Source organism: Mustela putorius, unplaced genomic scaffold (assembly GCF_011764305.1).
Source record: "Mustela putorius furo isolate JIRA1106 unplaced genomic scaffold, ASM1176430v1.1 tig00000198_pilon_pilon_pilon, whole genome shotgun sequence".
Taxonomy (NCBI): domain Eukaryota; kingdom Metazoa; phylum Chordata; class Mammalia; order Carnivora; family Mustelidae; genus Mustela; species Mustela putorius.
This window is the reverse complement of record NW_025421311.1, coordinates 5,692,054-5,714,995: the sequence shown is the minus strand read 5'-3', so window position 1 is coordinate 5,714,995 and position 22,942 is coordinate 5,692,054. Positions and strand designations below refer to the sequence as shown.

Genomic DNA, 22,942 nt, shown 5'->3' with positions numbered 1-22,942 from the left:
CCTGGGTCTTTATTCTGTGTCCAAGCATTCCTGGTGTCTCTCTGTGTTTACTAATTTCCTCTTCTAATAAGGACAGCAGTTAGATTGGTTGGAGGCCCATCCTAACAGCCTGCTCTCACTTAATCATCTCTTTACAGGCTCGATCTCCAAATACACATTCTGAGGTCACAGAGCTTAGTGCCTCCACATATGAATTATGGAGAAACACAATTCTGCCCATAACAGGGGACATGGGGAATCCAACATACACCAACAGGAAACCCTGACAATGAATAATAAAGTCCTTTGTCTCTGACCCAGGAGTCTTGTGTCTTTCGACAGCATGTCCTTCAAACAGGCTAACCTGTTAGTTTATAAGAGGCAACAATCCCAATCTGCCAAATTCTCCACCCCCGTATTTTAGCACCCACCACACAGCCTCTTTGTCTTTCTTTAAAACAAGAGTTTTAAAGTCCGAGTATAATGTCTAAAACATAGCAGGCATTGAATATATATTTGAAATTCGATTTAGGATGAAGACTCTAGTCAAGGCACTGGTTGATCCGAAGAGATACAATTTTAAAGATACGGAGGGCAGTGAGGAAGAAAACCGTTTGGTACAGACTCAGTACTGCCAAACAGGGTTCAGATTCAATTATATAGCTTCCTTGATGTGTTCTAGAAAAATACTGGCATTACTGCAATAGGATGTAATATATTGGGCCGTATTTTACTTTCGTCCTGTACCAGCTAACCCTCAGATTATCTCTGGGAAATTTTTAAAGTTTGATTTGGGAAGAATATGAATAAAATGTGTTCTACACAATTTTTCAAAGTCATAGCTAGAGCACAGCAATGCTTTCTACTGAAAGCATGCAGACAGCCCCACACACTAAAAATTATCAGTGAAATACTAAATAATGCTATGCTTTCGCCCTACAATTTACCAGTGGTTAACCACCAGTTTCTGAAACTCTTTCCAAAATACAAAGAACACTGCCTACAACCTTTGCTCAGTATTACCAAAATAGGCCAACAGAACTGGGGAGGAATTTGCCCCAGTATAAAGTGGTCATAGCAAGAATGCTGAGTAACCCAATTAAAGGCGGGAGATGAAAGGAGGTGCCTGGTTCTGGCATTTCTGGCTGGAGCTCTGTGAAGAGGGTGCAGAGTCCCAGAGTCCATTCTGTACTTTGGGGCCGCCCTGGCTCACCCAGCCTGAGCAGAATGCTTTATTTTCTTTGAACAGATTGGAAGCATAAGCCGGTAAAAGAAGAAAAAATAATTAGCAAATGCAGATCAAGGGGGTGGGGGAGGGAGGCAGACACGGCTGCCTGGGCTTTAGGGCTCCTGCCAGCCTCTTCCTGGACCCCACCTCCAGCTTCTGAGGAGTGACCAAGACCAGTCACACCTCGTTAATTCAGGGGACCAGAGCCTCCTGACAGAGGGGGAAGGTCGCCCGCCTGCCAGGCTCAGGGCAAGTCCTCTGTCCACCCTGACTTCTGATACCGCAGTGCCTAACTGCTGCCCTGAGGTTTGTGCCTAAGCTGGTGGGTGCTCCGAAAACACACGGGGGAAAGCAGAATGTAGGGGAGGGAGACTGGGAAGAAGGGAGCGGCGCTCCACGGAGAGGAGCCGATCCGGCTGGTGCCGGCGTGGACGCGAGCTGTTAGAGGGGCCGTGACGGTGGCTCCGCACCACGTGGACCCAGTGAAATTCCTGCGCTGAAGGCACTTCCCGAAGGACACGGACGTTCTTCGCTGCGGGGCCCTTTCGCTCGCCCCACGGCCATCCCCCTCGCGTTCGTGTCCCTTCACAGCGGTTTCCTCCAAACGGCGCACCAGCTCCGGCAGCCGGGGGTGCGGACCGAGCCCCGCGAGGTCTCGGGGCGGTGGACGCAGGCTCGCGCCCCTGGCCTCACCGAGCGCGCCCCGGGGCCGTGCTCTCCGCCGGGTCCCCGCGGCCCGACGCGCCCTCCGCCGTCCCCCCAGCCGGGCGCCAGGCGCTGGGGCCCAGAGAGCGCGGGGGCGGGCCGGCGGGGCTGCAGCAGCCGCCCCCGGAGCCCGCCCCCCGGGCCGGCCCCTCCCCGCCGCCGCCGCCGCCGCCGAGCCGGACGCCGGGCCCCGCGACCATGCGCCGCCTCCCGCGGGTCGCGCTGCTGCCGCTGCCGCTAACGCTCGCCCTGCTCGTGGCCGCGGGGGCCCCCGAGGCGCCGGTGAGCGCGCCGCGGAGCCTGGTGTGGGGGCCCGGGCTGCGGGCGGGCGTCGTGCTGCCCGTCCGCTACTTCTACCTGCAGGCCGTGAACTCGCAGGGCCAGAACCTCACTCGCTCGCCCCCAGGTACAGCGCCAAGCCGCCGCCTCCGCGCCCTACCCGCACCAACCCCCGCGCGTTCTGTCCCCGCCGCGCCCGCGCCCCTCGGGAGTCCGCCCGCCGCCCGCGTGGCGTCCGTCCCCGAGCGAGCGTCGCCCTGACTCGGCTCTGGCCTCCGCCCCTGCCCCCGCCTCCCGGGACGCACAGCGGGGAGGGCGCCGCGGCCGCAGTCTGTGGAACGATCTCCGCGGGCCCTTCCGCGGCCCAGGGGCGGCGCTGGCGTCCGCGGCGGCCGGGCTGTCCGGGCCCGAGCCCGTCTTCCCGCGCTGTTCGGCACAGCCAGACCCTCCGCCGGGCGCGCGCCGGGGCTGGGGGCTTTGCGTTCTCGGAGGCCCGGTGCAGGCGCGAGGGAAGCCCCGCGGCCCTCGGCGGTTCCCTCCCCAGGGTGGGTCTTGTCTTTGAAGCCCTTGTGTCCGGCGTCCTCCCGCGTCCCCTTCGCACCTCCTTGCGACTCGTCCTGCAGGGTTCAAGTTGTTGCCGGTCGCGATCTGCTCATGTCTGCCTCCTGGATGTCCGGCCAACGCGCACCCTGTTTTATCAAGAGACAATCAGAATAGCCCAGCGCCTTTTCCACCGCCCGCAAGAAGCCATGACTAAACTTTTTTTCAGGTTTAGAAAGGCTTTCCAGGGCCCTAAGGATCAGAATAAAAAATTCTTAAGCCCAGATTCAAAGTCTTACACTATGGGGTGTATTTTCTCCTTTATAGTTTTCTTTCTTTCGTAAAATTAATTTTATAATGTTATAATGGGCGGGTGCTTTAGAAAGAAAAGGGAGAACAAAGGAAAAATTAATTTATACAGGAAAAGAGAAAGTGACATGATCCAAAGTGACATGCTGCTAATCTTACTATTAATGAAAGAGCTAGACATTCAAATAAAATTCTATTCCTTAATCAAAAAATATCAGCAAAGTTTTTTTTAAGTGGCAGTACTCAAAGCTGTCAAGAAGGCATGAAGATGTTCTCAGACAGGGGCCTTCATCCTCTGCTGGTGGGAGGGCAAAGTCCTAAAACGTTACTGGAAAGCAGTTTTCCAAATGTACCAAGTGTCTTAAATATTTACAAACCTAATGTACAAAAAATAAGTTTCAACAGTGAGAAAATGTGATTTAAAAAAAAAATGTCCTTTGCAAACAATGCCGGTGCTGTTTATTTCTGGTAATCTGATTTCTAGGTATCTGACCTGAGAAAATGATCAGAACATGGTCAAAGATTCCTATGCAAGAAATTCTTGCCACATTGTCATCATTTATTACAACAAATTTAACTAGCCAACTCTGAGGTCATTGCTAAATCAGGTGTGGTACTTTCATGGGATGGCATATTGACAGCCCATTAAAAGTTAACATTTTAGATTCCACTTAATCTAAAGTAGTTAAGTTCATAGAAACAAAGTGGAATGGTGGTTGCCAGGGGCCTATGGAGGAGAGAAATGGGAAATTGTTGAATAACTGTAGAGTTTCAGGTTTGCAAAGTGAAAAAGGTTTAGAGATTTGTTGCCCGAAAATGTGAATTTATTTAACACTACAGAACTGTACAGTTGAAAATGGTTAAGATGATCACTTTTGTTATATGCTTTAAGTTTTACCTTTAAAGTAATGTTTTAAAATATTTAATAATGCTTAAACTGGGTTATGGATGGACTAAACAGGAAAGAAATTATATAGTTTCACTTTAATTTTATAATAATTTTATAATAAATAGAGGAAACTATACCTCTCATTAGTGTTCTCGGTAGTTCTAACATGAGAATAAAGATTTTTGTCTCACTCTTCTTTTTTCCCAAGAAAATTTCCCCCGACAGTAATCTTACTGTTTTTATGGTCAGGAAAAGAAGTCATTAAAAAACAAAAGACTTTCAGCAAATCTTTTCAGACAACCTCAATTTCATACCTTTAGAGTTTTGAAAAGCTCATGCAACCAGGTATTTTACATTTTCTGCCATCATTCACTTGCAAGTCCTAAAGCTTTTCCTTCTCCAAGAACTAAATGGGGAAAAAAAAAAAAAGGCCATTTTTTTTTCAAGACATAGACCTTCTTACACGGCTTATCAAGATTCCCTTGATAATTATCACTCCCATTTAACAGTGTCACATTTATCTGAGTATCATTATGCTGTGTATCTCCAGGTACCTGGGTTACAAGCATGTGACCTTGAATGGTCTAAAGCAGGGGATCTCAAACTGGAGTCCGAAGACAGAAATTAGACAGTCCGTGACCTTGGATAGTTTTTACTCCCTGCTGACTTAAATGTAGTATTTCCTTCTATTAGGAATGTAAGCAAAACCTACTGATACTGTTATATTGTCAGCATGAGACATCATGTGTGAGAGAGGTGCTCTGTAAGTACCACGGAGAAAAGAAAAGAAGGGACGGAGGGAGGGTGGTTGGAATCCGTCACGATGTCTGGATACAGATAGTCCTTCTCGACTCAGTCCTCCTTTACCTTCATCAGCAGTGATCATCTGCATAAAATAATCGTACTTCCTACTTTTGTAGCACTGCAGCGTTTTAAACTGTGCCCTGTTTAATTTGTCATCCTTGACTGTCTTGTTAAGTAGGAAGCCTGGATATTACACTCTTCACTTTACACCTCAGACACTGAGGCTCAGAGAAGCTAAAATGTTTTGCCTGTGGCCCCACAGCCGTTAAGTGTCAGAGCCAAGAGGAGACACTCATCCTCTTTCCATTTAATGAAACCTCCCGTAATATGGTTGTCGTGCATCAGTTCTCGGTAAGTTCCCTTGGCCGTGTGGGGTTGACACTTGTTACAGTTGCAGAGCCTTCAGAGTCTTTCTGAACAGCAGGGAAGGCAATGACTCTGGTACCAATGGTGCCAGGGGTTATTCCTCCAACTCTCACTTCTGCAAACCGAAAGGCTAACGTGATACAGCGTGACAAGGTGGCCGCAGCATGGGCTTTGAAGAAGGACTCAAGCTGTGTTCAAATATTGGCTGTTACTTATATGTAGTTGACCTTGAGCAAGTTACGTCACTTCTTGGAGCCTTGGTTTCCTGATCTGTAAAATGGGGGTGACAGTGCCTATATTAAACAAATTTTTGTAGGAAACAAATAAGGTAGAAAATGTAAATGAAAATCTCAAGCTCAGGACTGGCCCATAATCACTGCTGAAGTCTTCAAAAGTTCTGATTCTAATGATGCAAGACTTCGATACTGCTAACCTCCTCGATCTAGCTAGTCCCTGCTTTCTCATTCCATTAGCTTTCTCTCCTAAAGAGGTTTGAATTGAAGTAGAAAAATTCAAGTTGAATTGCAAGTCTATTCCCTTATGTCAGCCTTTGGGGCAAATGAGAATTCACATTCCTTCCGTTTGAAGCATTTTCAAATCACACTCTTCTCAGTTTCTCTTTTATATGGTTAAAATTGCTTATTTCTGTTTCAGTCATCACAATTGTTATTTTGCGTTGATTTTAACATTAATTTCATGCCAACAATGACATAGACATGAGAGTCCTATAAAAATTACTGGACATTTACAATATGTATTTCCAATGATTCTATTTTAGTTTAGTTTTTTTTTTTTTTAGCTTTATACATTTATTTTGAAATGTAGCTCTTAAATGCTCTTTCAGAAACAGAAAATTTTATAACTGGAAGAAACAATACAGATCTAGTCCAGTACTTTGAATTTAAAAATAATGAAGCATTTTGGGGTGCCCGGGTGGCTCAATGGGTTAACCCTCTGCCTTCGGCTCAGGTCATGGTCTCAGGGTCCTGGGATCGAGCCCCAGGTCGGGCTCTCTGCTCAGCAGGGAGACTGCTTCCCCCTCTCTTTCTCTGCCTGCCTCTCTGCCTGCTTGTGATCTCTCTCTGTCAAATAAATGAATAAAATCTTTAAAAAAAAAATGAAGCGTTTTGGAACTAGTTTTTTTTTTGTAAATCCATTTCATTCCAAAATGATCACAGAATCATTAATATGTTTGTCTTATATCTGTTTTTGTTTATTTACAATCACAGGTTTATGGAGAACAGGACTATTTGACCAAGACACTTAACTTTTCTGTACTGGTTCCACTTTAGGGAGAAAATTATAGGTATATCCTCCAGGTCCCCAGGCTCTGCCTTCCTGATTTGCAGTGTGTATATGTGTTTTCTCAAATTAAGTGAGAAATAACACAAAGCAATAACCAATGTATTTCATGTAAGCATTTCAGGTAAATGGCTAATATTTTAAATAATTTTACATTATTACCTTTTTCTTACAACATCCCCTATATTTATTACAATTCATTGATTTTAGCAGATATCTTTGATAATTTTATCACACTTATTTCAAGGATGTCTAAATGTATTCTTTAATAGCAAGTTGTCAGACATTACATTACAATTACAAAATTAAAGATACCACAGAACACCTCTCCTCACCCACAAGAAAAAAATACAATGCTTGAAGATCAAAAGAGAGTACAAGCTTCATGCACAAGATTTAGAAACTAAGCGTGGGAGAAAGAAACTTTTTTCAGTAATTTAAAAAATATATATTAAATATGCTTAGTTTGATAATATGATAGAAGTGAGATCAAAGACTCCTTCCATCACCACTATTTTTTGCCAGGACTGAATTTCAGAGGATTCATCACTTTTTATAAAATATTTGCCTTTGATATGGTGATGAACTGTAGTTAGGACATCAACTGATCTTTGTTCTCAGAGGTCTTGAGGATTAGATCCACGCTGAGGGCAGCAGATACATCCACTGGATTCTGGAAAGAGGGATGTCACATTTATTCCTGGATCCCAGTGATAGTATTAATCACAACAGTACTTTCTCCAAGCCTCAGTCAGTCAGCTCATTTACTACCGAAAGAGAAGGGAGGGTTTACTAAGCAAGTATGGTTTACCCTGGAATTTCCAAAAAACCCACAGAATTTTGGAGTTTGAAAGGGTGTTAGATTCTTCGAGTATAACTTTCGATCCAACCTGAGGAAACAAGCTTAGAGAAGTAAACTCTAGTATTTACAAAGTGTGTGAAATGTGTGTGTGTGTCTGATATTTGGGCACAGTCTAATAACTAGCTATAATCTCTCTCTACTTAGGGAAATAGTCTTAGAAGTATAACTCGAAATTTGGGTTAACCAAAGGGAAATTTCCTCAGCAATGAGGGTTATTAGGTATTAGGTATTACGAAGAGAGCTGGTATATATTTTACAGGAGCCTTGGAGCTCTGTCATTCTAAGAGTTTTTGGATTTTTAACTATCTGGGCTGCTTTAAACCTACCCAAAGGCGAAAAGAGCAAAGAGGCAAAAAGGTCCTCTCTTCCTTGCTTTTCTAAAGAACTGATTTTGTTCATTTAGTAAATCTTTACTGAAAGACTAATGAATCAAATGTTGACTCAGACCTTTGGTTTCAAGACACAACCCAGACATGGTTCCTGGTCTCAAGGACCTTCCAAACTAAAATTATTTTGTTATTATTTTGATAGTATGGAGAAAAGTAACTTTGGAGTACAGACACCTATCCAATAATTGGTAAGACAAAATAACCATGAAATAGTAGCTACATACATACATACATATATATATTTTTTTCTTTTTTCTTTCAGGTCAAACACTATTCAAAGTAGTAATCAAATCTCTTTCACCTAAAGAGTTAGTCCGGATTCACGTCCCCAAACCTTTGGACAGGAATGATGGGACATTTTTGATGCGATATAGGATGTATGAAACTGCCAGTGAAGGGCTGAAGATAGAGGTCCTTTATGGTGATGAGCATGTGGCTCAGTCTCCTTATATTTTGAAAGGTAAGTGCTTATATCACACAATCCAGAGCCAGCCTTATATGTGTAGACCCTATGCCTTTCAAAATGGTTTAGGATGAACTTGAATTCATGTACAACAGTGTGAACATGTATGCATACCTCCTGGAGCTCAACTGTACATATTCTGCACCTGACATTGGGCTTGAACTTGCTACCCCAAGATCAAGAGTCACATGCTGAACTGTCTAAGCCAGCTAGGCACCCCTCCTGGAGCTCAATTTACCTTGGAATTTTGTGGGAAAGAAAACTAAAGAAATTTGAATGATAAACAAGAATATCTTGTGTATTTACCCAGGCAGTTAACACATCTGGCACTCTCCATTCTTCTATATAGATGTACATTTCTGTCTAGTACCATTTGCCTTCTGCTCAAGGCTTTCCATCATCATTTCTTCTAGTGCGAGAATACTGGTGATGAGTTCTCCCAGCTTTTGAGTATCTGAAAGAGTCTGTATTTTGCTTTCATTTTTTAAAGACATTTTTACTAAATACAGAATTGTAGATTAACAGGATTGGTTTTATCTCCTTTTAGTACTTTAAAGATGTTGTTCTACTGTCCTCCTACTTGCATTGTTTCCAACAGTGTATCTGCTGATCTCCAAAACATTGTTCCTCTGCCCTGCTAAAGGTTTTCTCTCCAAGTCAGTTTGAACAATCAGATTGTACATGCTCTGATGTAGTTGCCTTCATGTTTCTTGTGCTCGGGTTTGTGGAGCTTCCTAGATCTTTGGGATTATAGTTTTCATTAAATCCAGAAAAATTTTGGCCATTATATCATCAATATTTTTTTCTGTTCTACTCTAGAGTTCCTCTCACAATTCCAGTGACCCCTATATCAGGCTTGAGATTAGCCCACAGCTCACTGATGCTCTTTTCATTTTTAAAATTCTTTTTTTTCCTCCACTTCATTTTGTGTATTTTCTATCATTAAGTTCCCTAATCTTTCCTTCTGCATTGTTCACTTTGTCATTAATTGTATCCAGTGTATGTTTCATCTCTTTTTTCTTTCTCATCTTGAGCTTTTTTTCTGGAATGTAGTGAAGTTACTTGGAAATAATTTGAAACTTTCAAATTTTGCTTTTACAATTCATTAGGTAAGACCCGAACCATGTTTAGTCTGGGGCTAGCTATTCCCCACCACTCAGGCCTCCTCTACCCTGAGTCCCAGGAATTAGGATGCTTCCCAGTCTGCCTGGTATGAACAGGTACTATTCCCAACCCTGTATGACCAGTGGGTAGTGTTGCCTTCAGTCTTTCTGGATGTTTCTTTCCTTGCCTTGGATAGTTTCCTCCCTTATATTGCCTCTTCAGAAACCCTAAATACTTGAGGGGGAACCTTTTACAGATCTCTGGAGTTTTCTATCTGTGTAGTTCTCTCCTTTCAGGGAATGTGTCCTGCAAATGTCAGCTTACTTGTTCTCCCTGGACACCCGGCTCTATCCCCTCAATTCAGTGAGTTTTCTGGGCTCTGGCTACATTTCTCCCCCTGTCTCCATAACCTGGAAACTCCCTAAGGCAGTAAGATTATGAACTATAAGGATCACCTCATCTGTTTCCCATCTCTCAGACTCAGTGTCTTTCACTGCCTCATGTCCGGTGGCTCAAAATCTGTTTCGTATATTTTGTCTCTTTTTTTGGTAGTTTCAAGTAGAAGGGTAAATTGGTCCATATTACTCATCTTGGTCTAATAGAAATCCTCAAGAAACATAAATAATTTCTTTGAAGTTTTTATATTTATAAAATTGCATTAATCTTTATATTTTTATATTAAGTTAAATACATCTTGAAGTAAGATATAAAATTGGTGGGGCACCTGGGTGGCTCAGTGGGTTAAAGCCTCTGCCTTCGGCTCAGTCATGATCCCAGAGTCCTGGGATCGAGCCCCACATCGGGCTCTCTGCTCAGCAAGGAGCCTGCTTCCTCCTCTCTCTGACTGCCTCTCTGCCTACTTGTGATCTCTGTAAAATAAATAAATAAAATCTTTAAAAAAAAGATATAAAATTGGTATAAATCCCTTCTAAAATGAGTCCTCAAAGAAGTTTTATACTTATAGCTGCATACATTAAAATTACATGGCCAGATACCCCTGGGTTACATATTTCTTCTTTGAGATGAGCTGATGGAGGTGATTTTAGAGATTCAAGGGAGGAGGCCTCCATCTTGTCTACAAAAAAATCATCACCTACTCTGTAATAATGCCTGAAAAGTAATACATTCTCTTTTTCCTTGTGAAAAGGTAAGTTGTTTTATGTCCACCAGGGATTTATGACTCACTGACTTTATCAGCTTGTTGGCTGAGAGTGGGTTATATCCGTATACGGTACTGATATACGAGATACGTATACAAGAGCATATGGTATACTAGAAGAATGATCAGGGGATGCAAAGTAGAAGCACAGGACTCTGACACAAATACTTTCACCATGGATTTGTTTAGGGCAGATTATTCCCATCTGGAGAACCTCAGACCTCACCAAGAAGTCATCCCATGTTCCTATCGGGGCAGAAACAACCCTCTGTGCAGAGGGGTTTGTTAATGGAGCATGGCATTACATGTATTTTATCTTCCCTAGGACCAGTGTACCACGAGTACTGTGAGTGTCCAGAAGGGGATCCTCAGGCCTGGCAGAAAACTCTTTCTTGTCCAACCAAGGAACCACAGATTGCAAAGGATTTTGCTTCCTTCCCCAGCATCAATCTCCAGCAGATGCTGAATGAAGTTCCAAAAAGGTTTGGGGATGAGAGGGGTGCCATTGTTCACTACACGATTCTCAATAACCGCATCTACCGGAGATCTTTAGGGAAGTACACAGACTTCAAAATGTTCTCGGATGAGATTTTGCTGTCACTGGCAAGAAAGGTACGGGAATGAATTCATTGCTTCCGAAAAAAATAAAAAGTTGACCCTTAAACCACACAGGTTTGAACTGCATGAGTGTACTTAGACATGAACATTTTTTTATAAATACATGACAGTACCATAAATAGTGTTTCTCTTCCTTATGATTTTCTGAATGAGCAGTTTCTTTTCTCTAGCTGATTATCTTGTGAGAACACAGTATATAATACACATAACATAAAAGATGTGTTAATCAACTCTTAATGTTATTGGTAAGGCTTCTAGTCAATAGTAGGCCACTAGTTGTAAAGTTTTGGGGGAGTCAAGATTTATACACAAATTTTAGACTATGCGGTGTCAGCACCTCTAACCCATGCATTGTTCAAGGGTGAGCTGGAGTTTACTTATTTCGTTGTAACTTTGGGATTCTTAGAGCAACAATGTCAAAGGATGGAAATGGATTCCAGACTTGGACATGTGCATCTAATGTGTCCACCACGTGAGTGTTCATAAATTCTCCCCCCTTTATGGATCCCTCTTTCCTTGAATTAAGTGACTTGAGGCCCCACCTGAGGCAAGTAGTTTCCTACGGAGCACTCCCAAGGTTCCTGTGGACTCCCAGACATGTTGAGCCTCGAGGTCACTTTTTTTGAGACTTTTTAATGAGCTGACAAACGAGAGTAGATAAGCAAGAGCGTGAATCGTCATGTCCCCTGCCCTTCCTTCTTGTTCTAGGTTCTTTGCCCAGTGGCTGGGAAGAAATCCAAGATAAATGAGACTCATCTCTGGACTTAGAGTGGCCTACGCTAGTGGGACTTGTTTTTGTCATTTGGAAGTTAGAGTAGGATGTGAAACAAAATAGTGGCACCTCAGCATGATAGGCCTGTAAGAAGAGCCAATCTCCGGGGTGAAACTGCCTGAGGAGAGTGAGCCATTAAGGAGGTGACATTGGTCTGGGTTCAAAGGACAAGAAAGGAGACTGCCAAGTGAATAAGTAGGGAGAAGAATATTCCAAGTGAGAAAGGAATGACCTATGAGAGTGGGTGGCACTTTCAGAGAGTAGCCTAAAGCTTATTGGCCCACACTCAGGTGGAGCAAGATAACACGGCCTGGCTTTCTGGCCCCAGAGTTTAGACCTTGTCCTGCAGGCTTTAGGTTCTGTTGACCTTGATGGTAACATTGATTTCGGTTTTAAGAATTTTGGCAGAAGGTGAAATCAGATCAGATTGGGGAGAGCCTAGTATCAGAACACCTAGTGAGCAAGCTACTGCAAAAGTCCAGGCAAGAGATGAGAAGGGCCTCACATAAGGCATTGGCCATGGAGATGGACATAAGTGACAGAGTCCAGAAACAAAGGTAGATGTGATGCAGAGGTTTGAGAGTGGAGGAAAACAAGGGCTTGGATCTAACCTTGTCAGTTCTCAGGCAGCTGGCAGGGAGAGTTCTTGAAGTCACTTTCTTTCCATACTATGTCCACTTCTATAATACTAAGGAATTTTGATACTTTTAAAAAAATTTATTAAGTAATCTCTATGCCCAACATAGGGCTCAAAACCATATCAAGAGTTGGACGCTCCAACATCAAGAGTTGGACACTCCAACAACTGAGCCAGCTGGGCACCCCAATACTAAGCAATTTTTTCAAAAGATTTTATTTATTTGACAGAGAGAGATTTCCCTTATGTGTGGAGTTGGTTTGATTTGTTGTTGATTCTCCAGTTCTTTAAGGTGTAGAGACAGCTGGTGTATTCTGGATTATTCAATTTTTTCGAGGGAGGCTTGGATGGCTATGTATTTCCCCCTTAGGACAGCCTTTGCCGTATCCCATAGGTTTTTGACCGAAGTGTCTTCATTCTCACTGGTTTCCATGAATTGTTTCAGTTCTTCTTTGATCTCCTGGTTGATCCAAGCATTCTTAAGGAAGGTGGTCTTTAGCTTCCAGGTGTTTGAGTTCCTTCTGAATTTTTCCTTGTGATTGAGCTCCAGTTTCAAAGCATTGTGATCTGAGAATATGCAGGGAATAATCTCAGTCTTTTGGTATCGGTTGAGTCCTGATTTGTGACCCAGTATGTGGTCTATTCTGGAGAAGGTTCCATGTGTACTTGAGAAGAATGAGTAGTCTGTTGTTTTAGGGTGGAATGTTCTGTATATATCTATGAGGTCCATCTGGTCCAATGTGTCATTCTATGCTCTTGTTTCTTTATTGATTTTCTGCTTCGATGATCTGTCTATTTCTGAGAGAGGCGTGTTATGATCTCCTATATTTGACAGAGAGAGAGAGAGAAAACAAGCAGGGGGTGGGGCAGAGAGAGTGGGAGACAGGAGAGCCCAATTTGGGGCTCAGTCCTAGCACCCCGGGATCATGACCCAAGCTGAATGCAGACACTTAACCGACAGGCAGCCAGGAGCCCCCGTACTAAGCAGTTTTAAATGCCACCTCTGAACAGCGGGAGCTTACTCCTGGTTAAATGAATTTGCCATGAACCATCCTCACCCACGATTTTCTGCTACTGCTGGTGACTGAGAGGCATTCTTCTCTATTCTGCTGTTTTCACATGTTCACTTTTATTGGGCATGTTTTAAGAAGCCAAAGAACGGAAGCATTTAGTATCTAAAACTTAGGTCTTCCCGGCACTGATGTTTCTTCTTTTGTTTATTTAGGTCCTTCTCCCCGATTTAGAATTTTATATTAATCTTGGAGATTGGCCTCTGGAGCATCGGCAAGTCAATGAAATCCCGGGCCCTTTGCCTATTATTTCATGGTGCGGCTCCCTGGATTCACGGGACATTATCCTTCCAACGTATGACATCACCCACTCCACGCTCGAAGCAATGAGGGGTGTCACCAATGATCTCCTCTCTATTCAGGGAAATACAGGTAAATTAAACTTTATTCTTGAGGGAAAAACAGAGGCAAGAAAGGAATGTTCAGTCAGAGAGAATAAAGGTATATATCTAAATGACCATTGTTCTTATTTTCTAACAAAGAAGAAAGAGCAGTGTAGGATTCTTCTAATCCAAAAATTAGATATGTGGCTTGGGCTGGTAATGACCAAACCTACTGTAACTGAGTCTCCTCTGAGCTGGTCACTTGTAAATACCATTTGGAAATATGTATTTGGTAGGATTGTCACTTAATAGTGACTCCAATGCCGTTATATTGCTGGGTGAAGGGAGCATTTTGAAAAATATAAAATGATATGCAGCCGTGAGAGAATTGTGGTAACAGTATAATTAGGGTATTACTACCTCCAGCGCCTAGGGAGGAATTTTCCCCTCTCCTCTTTCTGCCTTGCTTGATCCTTCAAAATCGAATTCCTTCCTTCTCCCCTTTGATGGCCTAACACTTAGTGCACAACACACTCTTGAACTAAACCAGACTCCCTGAGTAGAATAAACCCTGCCTCTCTTCACAGTCTCTGTTGCCGTTTGTGATTTGGTAGACTCGTTTAGAAGGTAACACCGGAGACTCTTCGTAAACTACTTAAAGATAACATGAAATGAAACTGACTTTTTATTTGGGAACAGTGAATTCTGAGAAGCGTGTTGAATATTAGAGACAGTGACCACCCCCCTCCAGTTTCTGTTTTATGATTTATCCCTTCAAATAGTAATAGGTGTTAACTAATAATCTCTCTTTAGAGTAATAGAAATAGACTTAAATTAATTCTCCTAGAATACTTCCCTCCCAGGAAAGAAATTCACACGCGCGCACACACACACACACACACACACACACAGTTGGGCTATATATGTGTTTTCATTTCACAACTTAATAGACAAAGTCTAATAAAGCAGAAACAATGTGCTCAAAATTCTGAACAACCAGGGATTGAAGATGTGGATGTTACTTAGTTCCGTAGTTTGTTCCTGTCACCCAGTAGAAGAACAAATCCGAGCTTATTTTTTATTGTGAAGCATGAAGCATGGAAGTGCTTTGGGAGTGGGCCAAGTCACTGAATGTCTTTTGCTTTGAGCTTGACCCACTGTTATTTTGGGTATCTCCTAATGTCATACAGCAGACTGTCCAATATTTGAGTGAGCTCTCACGGGTAGAAATTAAGGACATCTGGTGGCTCAGTCGGTTAAGCATCTGCCTTCAGCTCGGTCATGATCTCAGGGTCTTGGGATTGAGCCCTGCATTAGGCTCCCTGCTCAGCATGGAGTCTTCTTATCCCTCTCCCTCTGCCTGCTGCTTACCCTTCTTGTGCTTTCTCTTTCTCTGTAAAAATAAATAAATAAATAAAGTTTATATAAAAGTAAATAAAATCTAAAAAAAAAAAAATAGGTGAAATTGGAGCATGCCTTTCTGGGATACAGCACATAAAAGGACTGTTTTTAAAAGTCTGAACTGGAAAATATGTCAGGCAAGTTACTTGATCCCATATTTTTTTTTTTTTTGGAAGTAGCATCCTATTTTAGAAGGTGGGTTGATGATCAAAGAGCATTAATAGCTTAAATGACCATGGTAGATTACAGATGATAATGCTTACTGTTTTTTTTAAATGTCAGATTCATATCACATTTTTTTTTAATGGCTTCAAACTTCTAGGGCCTTCCTGGATCAACAAAACCGAGAAAGCTTTCTTCAGAGGTAGAGATAGCCGAGAAGAGAGGCTCCAGTTGGTACAGCTCTCCAAGGAAAATCCAGAGCTCCTAGATGCAGGAATTACAGGATATTTCTTTTTCCAAGAGAAAGAAAAGGAGCTTGGAAAAGCTAAATTGACAGGTTTCTTTGATTTCTTTAAGGTATGCATTTATGTCTTCCTATATGGGTAGGAAGTGATAAACTCGTGATAACTCTACAAAATCACTGGGTGGGCCCGTTTCTCCAGTCTTGTGAGCTGGAGCACACTTTCTTACTTTCTCCCTTCCAAGCTTGGGGAATTACAAAACTCATTGTAATTTCCTTTTTGTTTTTGTGAATTCTGTCTACCAAAAGGCCAGAACGATATTTAATACTCAAAATATAGTGCAGGGATTAACCAGGGGGGCTGGCATTTTTCTCTTTTTTGTATTTGTTTTCATAAACTGGGAATATAAATACCTTTTACATGAAGTGATCTTAAAGGCCTTTTGTAAACAGAAAGAGTGTAAATTCCATAGAAGTAAAATTGGAGCTGGAATTGGGGTTCACATCCTGTTTGTGGTCCTTCCTCTGTCACTGACTGTGGAACCGTCATCTCTTTGCACCCCTAAACATGCAGGATGCCTGCCTTGTTCCTCGAATATTGTCATGAGGATAGGGATGTGAACAATGTAACAAAATCTGACTGGTTTGAAAACTCTTTGCTACCAATTACTTGAGAAAAAAATGAATGACCAAACCTGCAAGTATTTCCTGTTCGTTTCAGCGTGGTTATAATGAAAAGAACATTTGATTTGATAATTATTAGAAAATAGAGGTTTATAAATTTATAATATATATTATATATATGTAATGTATAATATATATAAATATAAATTTATAATTTATAATAGAGGTTTATAAATTTATCTGAACACACGATTTTCTCATTTGCAAAACAGAAAAGAGGAAAGAGCTTATGGTAATACTTGCTTCACATGGCTATGATCAAGTGAGGTTTAATTCCCATGAAAAGTGATTTTGAAATGTAAAGCAAGGCTTATTAACCCAGCATATGGGCAAACGGGGTACATATTGTGTTGCTAGCATCACACGAATCCCTAAATGTCTCCAGGTTTCTGCCTCGTCAACTCTAGAAGTGAACCCTGGATCCTGGGTTAGAGCCCTGTTTCAGGCTCTCTGCTCAGTGGGGAGCCTGCTTCCCCCTCTCTGCCTACTTGTGATCTCTCTCTCTCTGTCAAATAAATAAATAAAATCTTAAAAAAAAAAAACACTTTTAAACACTGAGGTTGGAACGTGGAAAATAATTTCTTTATATTTAGTATTATAGCATTGATGACAAGCAGAAGTGAAGCAAATAGCTATTTTTCTCTTTGTTTATGTTTGTTTTAATCTTTTAGTACAAGTATCAAGTGAATGTGGATGGGACCGTGGCGGCTTACAGATATCCATACCTCATGTTGGGTGACAGCTTGGTTTTGAAGCAGGACTCGATGTATTATGAACATTTCTATATGGCACTAACGCCTTGGAAACATTATGTTCCAATTAAAAGAAATCTTAGTGATTTACTAGAGAAAGTTAAGTGGGCCAAGGTACGTTTTCTGCAATTTTAATTTCTTGAGGCAATAACAGACTTACCAGGGTTATTTACATGAGTTCCATCATGACCAAATTTCACTTGACACAATTTAGCAAAAGTAATGTTATTTTCTGAAATTTTTGTTCCCGTGAAATATCTAAAGAATCAACATCAGAGATATTTTAATACCCTTTAGCCAACATTTTGGAGGATTTTTAGAAGATTTGAAGTCTAGTGTTATGTAGAATATGAGTTTTTCTGAAGGAATCAATATTCATGTATATGTGCACAAGCAAAAACACACTAAATATAAGTGACAGATTGGAAATCCCAGGACTAGAGTGCTTGATGCACAAGAAGACATTGAAGGTAATTGTGATACCCTTTTCTTTTCCAGTCAGGAAAAAGGTACAATGAATACAAGGTATACACAACATCCCAAGAATCACAGATTTCACATAAAATAAGAGTTTTTTTTTTTAAAGAAACAGATGACAAAGCTGTCATGTTTTATTATGAAACAATAAAAATTCACCCTTCTGTTGGTAGGACTTAATTCTGTTTCTAAGTTTCTGAGAAGCAATATTCAGGTATGCAAATAGCTGGGTGCCTGAGGCAGAATCATTTTTGTGACCCTTTATAAAGAGTCAGGATTGCTTGCCAGTGGCTTTTTTAATGGGCAATGTGCTAGAATATCAGCTGTTTTCAAAAAGTATATTAGGAACACTGACCGTTCCTGATACTGAAGGAAAACCTGTGGGTTCTAATGACCGAATTTATGAATATAGCAACAAGACAGGCCTTCATAGGTACTGTTTAATGACAACTTCTGGGCTCTGACTTAAAATGAAGTTTTTAAGAGATGTTATAACATCTCGGGTTTCATTCTATTCCAGATTGTATTTTAATATCAAGCAGAGAGGCTATGGGATTGGGGGGGATGGGGATGAGCCCTAAATTTCTTGGGTAGCCAGGATAGTATGAGGGGTAGTCACAAGAGAGAAGACTGCATGTCTGGTGTGCATATGGCAGCGGGGGGGGGGGGTCCTGTGGACCAGGGTCGGAACATGTGTGACCACTTAGGTGTAACACGGGAGCTAGAAACGTCGATTTCTTGTCAATTTCTCAGAGCCTCGTTCTGAAGTTGTTTTCCTCGTGTCCCCATCCCCGTGCTGGTCACATTCAACCCGACCTCTGTCCTGCTTCATACTCCACGGTAGCCTTCTTTGGGGGTGGGGAGGTTCACAGGAGTATTTTTCTTTTATTGTGTGTGTGCGTTTAACCCTTTCAGGAAAATGATGGAGAAGCCAGGAAGATTGCAAAAGAAGGGCAGCTGGCCGCAAGGGAGCTGCTGCAGCCACACCGGCTCTTCTGCTACTATTACGGAGTACTCCAGGTTCGTCCCCACAGCCCGGCCTGCGGTTCAGGTGTCCTTGCAGCCATACTGGGCCTGAGGACCGCACATCCTGAAAGGGTTCAGAGTACCAGCCCAGCCCGAGGAAAGATGGGAATAGTGTGCTAAGGCCTTTTGTGGTTCTTCATATTCATAGCTCCCCTCACTATTTTGAAAAACAATGCTTAGCGCCCTTATGAATATAGACTAAAAGCGCCTCTTAGCTGGGCATTGCTATCTTTAATTAGATGCCCTATGGAATTTCTAGTTTAGGTATTTTCTGAACCTCAGAAAAGATCTTTCCTTAGCTAGAAAATAAGGGCGTTGGACTAGAAATCATGAACATCTCTCTGCTCACTCAAAAAGCCTGCCTCTTGGTCTTCTTACTCCTTGAGATTCTTGCTTTTGCTATCACAGTATAGGATGGACAGCAAGTATTTAGCTTGCTGTAGAAAAAAAAATGAAATGTATTTATAATGGTTGTAACACCTCAGGCCTAATTACTGAAGTACAAATGTTTATTGGGAATCTAAGAATTGGTGATGTTCTAGCCAGGAAGAAAAGAAAAAAACAAAGAATGTTTTTGTTTTTAACCTAAACTTATTTTTCTGTGGACAGGAAAAAAAGAGGCACATTTCTTCAGATGTCTGTGGATATCACTCTCTTATAGAAAAATTAAAATGATAAATTATACCATTTACTAAAAGCAGCCTTTCCCTTGAATGAGTTGTATACCCTCTGCTAGTCTGTCTATAATATTAATAGTAGGAGTTTCTCCCTCTAAAATGTTCATTAGGTTCCTGTGCTCATGTCACTTACTTTGTTGGGTTTGGCCCAGCACCAGGAATCTATAGCTAAATGTATATGGAACCACTGAATCAAAAGTCTAATTTATAGGAATGTTTCAGTCCGTGGTTAAAGTTAGAGGACATTACACAGGTCTGTCACCATTGACAAAATGTGTGTGACTATGAGGGTGAAGGGAGGAGTGTGTGAGACCGTCAGCTTTATTTTGAGATGCTTATCATCTCTTGGTTGATTTGAATGTTCAACAAATGTAATTACTCATTAATGAGGGGAGGAGGTGCGGCTATTTCAAGTAGGGACCCTTGGCTTGACATCCCTTTCCTGGAGGCTTCCTATGAACACCTCAGACTGTGGATTGGGGTTCCGTGTTAGGTTTCAAAATACCGCACTTAGTGCCTGGACCCCTGAAGTTCAAATGCAGCTTCAGGACCCAATAAACCAGACCTTTAGTTTTCATCTCAAGATAGACAGCAGCTAGGAACACTGGCGTTGGGTGGGGTAGGGAGAATCCAGTGGAATGAAGTGTGGACTCATCTTTCAGTTGCCTTCCAACATGCATTTTAGAAATACGCGGAGCGCCAGTCCAGCAAACCGAAAATACGTGATGGGATGGAGCTCGTTCCTCAGTCAGATGATAACGTGTCCCCGTGCCAGTGCCTCCGGGAAAGACCTTCCAGAGAAGAGCTTTAAGTCAGCTCCCATCGACAGTCCTGCAAGTGCCAGCGACAGGTTGAAGGCAAGCCTTCAGACAGAGGCCGGGCTGCGGTGAATGCAGTCGAGGAGACTCACGTGGACAGGCAGAGCAAGATGAGAGCAAGTGTTACAGGTCTCTTTGAATATAATTTTCCGTTGTGTAAAAACCTCCATCATCAACATCACAGTTTCTCGAAACAGAAAACTTGCGGGTCACTGTGGACAGAGAGGCTTTGCCAGAATAGAAATCATTCCCTGTGAAATGATTTCCACCATATTTCCTAGTTTGTTCACTTTTCCCTCTCCCTCTTCCAACTATGAAGAAAAAATGTTGGTGCAGGTTCTTCCCCTCTTATTGAATAATTTCTCCTCCTACAAGCTGCTTTGGACATTCCGTAATAGCAAACCTCCTCTTGGAAGGTCTGATAAGGATAATTAAGGAAGAAGAGCATGGCTCCCTTGTTGAAGGTAGCTGGGAGACTGTGGAGGCCACATTTTTAAAAATTCACTCATATGTTTTTAGCTAAGTTTTATCAAGGCCTGAGACAAAATTAAGGAGAAATTATGCCATAAACTAGAAATTCCCAATCTATCAGGGTAGCACACCCATCGAGGACAACACAATTATTAGTAGATGAGAACATTCTGTGGGTACTACCCATTATCTATGTTGAATAGATGGAAGATAACAAGAGTCAGGTGGAGCTCTCTACTACTTTGTTGAATCCTTAAAAGGGACACTTGAAAACAGGTGCCAGAAGCAGTAGGAAGCCTGGTACCTTCGGAATTCACCAGTAAGCGGATAAGAAAGGCAAGCATCCTAACTGCACCCCTCCTCTGTTTCAGTGCATTGCTGCAAGAAAAACTTTAGAAATTTCCTTTGCTTTTTTGGACAGGGTCAAGACTTAAGACTTATAACCCAGAAATCCATTACACACTCCTTGTAAAACCACTAATCCAAGATCCACTCCACTAAGGAGCACACTCCCAAAGCAAGAGTTAGCTATACTCCCAGTCTAAAAATATTTACTCCCCTAATTGAAATATTTACTTAATCTGAAAAACAGTGTAACCACTTTATAGTTGTCATATCCTTTCATGAGGTCAAGAAGAACACAGAATTGCATAACTAGACGAGAGCATAGAACAGTATCATCAAAACCAAGTATTCAAGGGAAACACCCACCAACTGTTCAAAAGTACAAGGTCACGAGTACAAAATAAAGGGCAGCTGTCCTAAGACCATATACTAACGAAGCCATGTCCTGCATTTATTGTAAATGGAGTTTGGGGCTTGTCAAAACAAATGACTGAAAGAAAATTTGCCCTCCTGCCCACCAAACCAGGTTCTTCCTTGTGGCTGATGGCATCTTGTTAGAAACATCTTAAATTTTTAAAATGCCCATCACCTGCTGCCAAACAAGCCTGATAGTTTAAAGTGAACTGAGCTACACCACATAGTTCTGAGCATGGAACAAGAAAAGGACGGTTTTAAGAAATAAAGTGGAGTCCTCAAAAAATTCCACAGGGGGGCGCCTGGGTGGCTCAGTGGGTTAAGCCGCTGCCTTCGGCTTAGGTCATGAACTCAGAGTCCTGGGATCGAGTCCCGCATCTGGCTCTCTGCTCAGCGGAGAGCCTGCCTGCCTCTCCATCTACTTGTGATTTCTCTCTGTCAAATAAATAAATAAAATATTTTAAAAAAAAAATTCCACAGGGAGTGAGCAGTCAATCTAGATAATTTTCCATCTGCCCAGCTCAGACATAATCTCTTAAAAAAAATAGTTTTACATGGCTTTCTGGTTTGTTCACACAAATAACTTAATAAAATTGTTTTGCTAAAACCCTGATTTTTTCCCCTTTGAACTCACACAGTATCCACATATTCCATTAGTCGCTTTTAATACTTCACTTGTCCTTTAAAAAATCTGACTTTTAAAAGGAAGAGAGGGGTGTAAAGATATGCAGGTAAATACAATAAGTGCTTTTCTCTAAATAAGCTGCCAGCATGTTCATTGCTGTATTGCTTTTATTAGTAAAATATTGGAAGCACCTCAAATAGTTTTCATGCGGGAACTAGCTAAATAGTTATTGATATATAAAGGACTGCAGTACAACTATTTTTTAAAAGTAGCTCTATATGTACTATCATGAAAGATTTCCATTACAGTATTCAGTGAAAAAATTAAGTTACAGAACAACATGTATAATGTGATACCATGAATGTAAAAAACAAAAATATATTTGTGTGCTTGAAAGTTTGGAAGGATTTTAATAATATCTGAGAAAGAGATGGATAGAAGGGAATTACTTTTTGCTGTATACCTGTCTATAATATTTGTTTTTACTACAAGTAAGAGTCATATTGTAAAATAAAGAAAAATGTAAACCTAGGAAAAGACTCTAAATGCACAAAAGATATACGTAAGAAAATGGATATTTATATTTTACAGTATGCTTTTTAAAATCTACTCTCTAGAATTTTATATCATGGGACATATTATATATACTTTTTAAATAAAGTAAATTTTCTAAATAAAATTTTGAGAAAGATAATTTCTGTTTTTAAGAAAGACTGTAACTACCAGGGGACCTGGATGGCTCAGTGGATTGAGTCTCAACTCTTGGTTTCAGCTTAGGTCATTGAGCTCAGGATCCTGAAATTGAGCCCCAAGTGGGCTCCATGCTTAGTGGGGAGCCTTGAGATTTTCTCTCTTCTTCTGCCCCTCCCCCTGCTTGCACTGGTGCTCTTTCCTTCTCTCTCTCAAATAAATAAACAATAAATATTTAAAGAAAGAGAAGAAAGATTGTAACCACCTATAGCCCTGGTATTTCTGTAACTGAACTGGTCTAATTTTAATTTTATTGTGTCTTCCTGAATAAATGAACCAAAACGTCTATCACTGCCACTCA

General features: G+C 41.6%; 1 protein-coding gene across 4 annotated transcripts; it reads left to right on the top strand.

Moving 5' to 3' along the window:
* The first annotated feature begins 2,067 nt into the window (after positions 1-2,067).
* POGLUT3 (protein O-glucosyltransferase 3) lies at positions 2,068-21,873 on the top strand. 4 transcript variants are annotated; one of them, XM_013062426.2, is made up of 9 exons: positions 2,180-2,318; positions 4,909-5,084; positions 7,915-8,112; positions 10,704-10,990; positions 13,631-13,847; positions 15,522-15,718; positions 16,958-17,152; positions 18,431-18,535; positions 19,881-21,873. In XM_013062426.2, exons 3-9 carry the CDS (start codon positions 8,016-8,018, stop codon positions 20,106-20,108), a joined length of 1,326 nt encoding a protein of 441 aa, XP_012917880.1. In that variant the 5' UTR covers positions 2,180-2,318; positions 4,909-5,084; positions 7,915-8,015; the 3' UTR covers positions 20,109-21,873. The 4 variants fall into 4 exon arrangements, with proteins under 4 accessions (XP_044933474.1, XP_044933473.1, XP_012917880.1 ...); XM_013062424.2 differs by having other exon boundaries at positions 2,182-2,318; positions 4,912-5,084; XM_045077539.1 differs by lacking the exon at positions 4,909-5,084 and having other exon boundaries at positions 2,068-2,318; positions 19,904-21,873.
* Positions 21,874-22,942: the final 1,069 nt, after the last annotated feature.

Coding starts and splice junctions, on each gene's coding strand:
- POGLUT3 (XM_045077538.1), top strand. CDS start 2,111: ATGCGCCGCCTCCCGCGGGTCGCGCTGCTGCCGCTGCCGCTAACGCTC. Junction 2,319..7,914: donor CCTCACTCGCTCGCCCCCAG/GTACAGCGCCAA, acceptor TTTTTCTTTCAG/GTCAAACACTATTCAAAGTA. Junction 8,113..10,703: donor GTCTCCTTATATTTTGAAAG/GTAAGTGCTTAT, acceptor TATCTTCCCTAG/GACCAGTGTACCACGAGTAC.